The sequence below is a fragment of the Primulina eburnea genome, chromosome 17 (assembly GCF_022965805.1).
Source record: "Primulina eburnea isolate SZY01 chromosome 17, ASM2296580v1, whole genome shotgun sequence".
Taxonomy (NCBI): Eukaryota; Viridiplantae; Streptophyta; class Magnoliopsida; order Lamiales; family Gesneriaceae; genus Primulina; species Primulina eburnea.
In genome coordinates, this window is record NC_133117.1 from 9,456,454 (window position 1) to 9,460,369 (window position 3,916).

A 3,916-nucleotide genomic window follows, 5' to 3' on the forward strand; every position below is an offset into this window, starting at 1 on the left:
TATCTACTGAAATATTAGTTACGCTTGGTTCAGTTAAGTCGATCAGTTGGTAGCTTTTAGTTGCTGAATTCAGTTGAGTCTTTTGTCAAACGCCGGAATTAAGTTTCCAACAGTTTGTTTCTTTATGGTTTTGTAATATATATTATTGAATTTCAGTGTTAGTGATATATCTATCCATTTTAAAAAAATTAGTTTTTTTTTTCTGGGAGTGGTGACGAAATAATGTCGAAAAAAAGATTAAATTGCAAAAAGACAATACTAACGGACTAAAAATGAAATTCAATAATATAGATTACAAAAATGGGAAAATAAAACAGAAAAAAATTCTAAAATTTTGAATCAAATTATAGATCAAAGTTTTTGAATTTTCCTACTTCCATGTGTGTGTTAATTTTAACGGTTGGACCACACTTGGCTGTAGTTGGGTGCACTTTCCCACACCCGAAACATGACATTCTTTCCACTTGCCATCATGCCAAGACAAAAAAATTGTAGAAGCTAAACAGCAAATTAAACTCAAATTTCCTCTGCTATTGCTATCGTGTCTACCCCTTCACTAAATTCTTCATTTTCAGGATATTTTAGAGAAATTCTGCTGCCTTCTCTCAAGCCTAGTTCCATTAAACTTTGGAGAACCACCATAGATGCATGAACTCTATTTTTGGTCATTCTTGGAGAAACACCGTGTTGTATTCTTGGGCCAAAGAATTTGACTCACACTCCTACCACTGGTTAGTTTATTATTGGATATGGAATCCTGCATTTCTTTTTAACTTTTTCAAAAAGTTATTATTTTTTCTGAATGACATGGGAAGATTTAAATGTTTAATGGTTCGTTTTACGTTGAAGGTTGATTTGAACGAGTTTCCCATTTGTAATGTTTCCTCAATGTAGGCAGTATTGAGGCAAAATGGGGAAGGGCTCTGTTTTCTTGATTCTGCTTCTGGTATTTTATTGCTTGGAGCCCATTGTAGATGCAGAATACAAATTATACACCGACCCGAAAAGGCCGCTAAATCGAAGAATCAAGGATTTGATGACAAGAATGACCCTAGAGGAGAAGATTGGCCAAATGGTGCAAATCGAACGTGCTGTGGCATCGGCTAAGGTCATGAAGAATTACTTCATAGGTATGCATCAATTGGGAGGCGGACCTAAGATATTTAGTCGAGGAGCCGAGCTGGAACAAGATGGATGAAGTTTGAATTTTTGTAAAAGTTGCATGTAGAATTTTAGAATTGTTTAACTTGCTCTGCCCCACTGGATGTCCTGGATTAATCTAATTCCACATTCTCGTTTCTTTCTAGCTTGACATTTCATGATTTATGTTGTTTCGTGCTTGTTTAATGCCTTCTCTTACTTTGTAACAGGGAGTGTCTTGAGTAGTGGAGGTAGCGCCCCAGCTCCTCGCGCATCTCCTGAAAGATGGGTGGATATGGTGAACGAGATTCAGAAAGGATCGCTATTGACACGCCTTAAAATACCCATGATTTATGGGATTGACGCAGTTCATGGCCACAACACTGCTTATAAAGCCACAATTTTCCCACATAATGTCGGCCTTGGAGCTACCAGGCAAGTGAATGTAACTTAGAGCCAATTTGTTGAAACTGCTAAATCATCTGTTTCTTCACAGAGATCCTGAACTGGTCAAGAAAATTGGTGCTGCAACTGCACTTGAGATGAGAGCAACCGGAATTCCTTACACTTTTGCTCCTTGCGTTGCGGTAACAAGCGTAGTTCCAATATGTTTTAGCTAAAATAACTTTTGAACTTGTATAATTTATCTGGTCGATGTATAAAATTGCAATGGTTTATTACTTTTAGGTATGCAGAGATCCAAGATGGGGCAGGTGCTATGAGAGCTATAGTGAAGATCCTAAGATTGTTCAAGAAATGACTGAGATTATACCGGGACTTCAAGGAGATATACCGGCTAACTCTCGGAAGGGTGTTCCATATGTTGCTGAAAAGTAAGCGCCCGATCGTCTACTGTATTATATAGTTTCATTTGATAAGGTTTTCTACTATTGAAGCAACTTTGTACTTGGGTATAGAACAAAGGTCGCAGCATGTGCCAAACACTATGTTGGTGATGGTGGAACAACTAAGGGCATAAATGGTAACAATACAGAGATTAGCAAACATGGAATGCTTAGCATACATATGCCGCCGTATTATGATTCAGTTATTAAAGGAGTAGCAACTATCATGGTTTCCTACTCGAGTTTGAATGGGGTAAAGATGCATGCTAACCGTGATCTTATCACAGGATTTCTTAAGAATACACTGAACTTCAGAGTAAGTATGAATGTGTTCTTCAAGAAAGACTCAATAAGGATTTTTTTGGTTTTTGTATTTTTTGTTTTGATTTCAAGAAGCAAATTTCAGGGATTTGTGATATCTGATTATATGGGTATTGACCAAATTACTTCTCCACCCCATGCAAATTATACATATTCGATTCTTGAAGGAGTTGGTGCCGGCATTGACATGGTTGGTTGAGCTTATTTATTTATTTTGAATAATTTCATATAATCTATCTTCCCCATTTTCGATTTTTTTGGTGGCGTCATTTACAGGTTATGGGTCCATTTAATTATACAGAATTCATTGATGGAGTAACATATTTGGTTAAAAATAACTTTATTCCCATCACTCGAATTGATGATGCTGTGAAACGGATTTTAAGGGTAAAGTTTACAATGGGTTTGTTCGAAAACCCACTGGCCGATTATAGCATGGCCAAGTACTTGGGAAGCCAGGTTGGTTCAAAATTTATTTTAGCCGGATTCTGAACAACAAGCACATTTTGTTCTTATGTCTATAGCTTTCTAATATAAGGATAATAACTCGAATACATTTGTTATGACCTAACTTCAATAGAAGCATAGAGAACTAGCGAGAGAAGCGGTGAGGAAATCTCTTGTGCTGCTAAAGAATGGTGAATCTGCAGGCAAGCCATTAATGCCACTGCCTAGAAAGGCATCAAAGATACTTGTTGCAGGAACTCATGCCAACAATCTTGGTTACCAGTGCGGCGGTTGGACTATTACATGGCAAGGAAAAAGTGGCAACCTAACAATTGGTAAGTCCGGAATTGAACTCTAGTCTACCATTACTCGTATCAATGTCTGCAACAGAGATTCAGATCATTACAAAAACGTGTAATCATCTCTGAATGGCCTTTGCGTTCATCAGGTACCACAATTCTCACAGCAATAAAAAACACTATTGATCCTGATACCGAGATAATCTTCAAAGAAGAACCTCATACTGGTTACATAAGAAGGCACAAGTTCTCATATGCCATTGTTGTGGTCGGAGAACTACCATATTCAGAAGTAGTTGGAGATAGCTTCAACTTGACACTTCCTGAGCCGGGGCCGAGAACAATTAAAAACGTTTGTGCTGCTGCGAAATGTGTTGTCATTCTGATTACCGGTCGTCCTGTAGTGATTCAACCGTATCTTGATCAAATTGATGCGCTTGTAGCTGCATGGATTCCAGGCACGGAAGGACAAGGTGTCGCTGATGTTTTATATGGTGACTATGGTTTTACAGGAAAACTACCTCGTACGTGGTTCAAAACTGTCGATCAGCTTCCGATGAACGTCGGCGATGAGCACTATGATCCATTGTTTCCTTTTGGATTTGGGCTTGTCACAGAACCTATAAAGGTGAAGTGAATAGATATAGAGTGGGTTCTTGTTAAGCTAATTTCTTGATTTAATTTCATTGATGCTGAAACGAGAAAAAAATGAATAAAATGTCCACGTTTTATACAATTGGTTCTCTTGCTACTCAATCTATGAAATCTAATATTGGGCTATTATTTCTGACCTTAAAACTATGCAATTTTCATCTTTAGCTTAATTTAAGTTCCTTCAAATATGGTATATCTTGATAATATCGT

General features: G+C 37.5%; 1 protein-coding gene across 2 annotated transcripts; it reads left to right on the top strand.

The window, feature by feature from the left end:
• Positions 1-490: 490 nt before the first annotated feature.
• On the top strand, positions 491-3,713 carry LOC140818220 (uncharacterized). Of its 2 annotated transcripts, XM_073178114.1 has the most exons (10): positions 493-731; positions 895-1,130; positions 1,371-1,575; positions 1,637-1,727; positions 1,828-1,973; positions 2,058-2,301; positions 2,392-2,496; positions 2,583-2,765; positions 2,887-3,088; positions 3,202-3,713. In XM_073178114.1, exons 2-10 carry the CDS (start codon positions 911-913, stop codon positions 3,687-3,689), a joined length of 1,884 nt encoding a protein of 627 aa, XP_073034215.1. In that variant the 5' UTR covers positions 493-731; positions 895-910; the 3' UTR covers positions 3,690-3,713. The 2 variants fall into 2 exon arrangements, with proteins under 2 accessions (XP_073034214.1, XP_073034215.1); XM_073178113.1 differs by having other exon boundaries at positions 491-731; positions 2,058-2,496.
• Positions 3,714-3,916: the final 203 nt, after the last annotated feature.

Bases quoted from the DNA above. Each gene is read 5' to 3' on its own strand.
- LOC140818220 (XM_073178113.1), top strand. From the start codon at position 911: ATGGGGAAGGGCTCTGTTTTCTTGATTCTGCTTCTGGTATTTTATTGC. The intron at 1,576-1,636 runs GCAAGTGAATGT...GTTTCTTCACAG, and splicing joins GTCGGCCTTGGAGCTACCAG to AGATCCTGAACTGGTCAAGA. The intron at 1,728-1,827 runs GTAACAAGCGTA...TATTACTTTTAG, and splicing joins CTTTTGCTCCTTGCGTTGCG to GTATGCAGAGATCCAAGATG.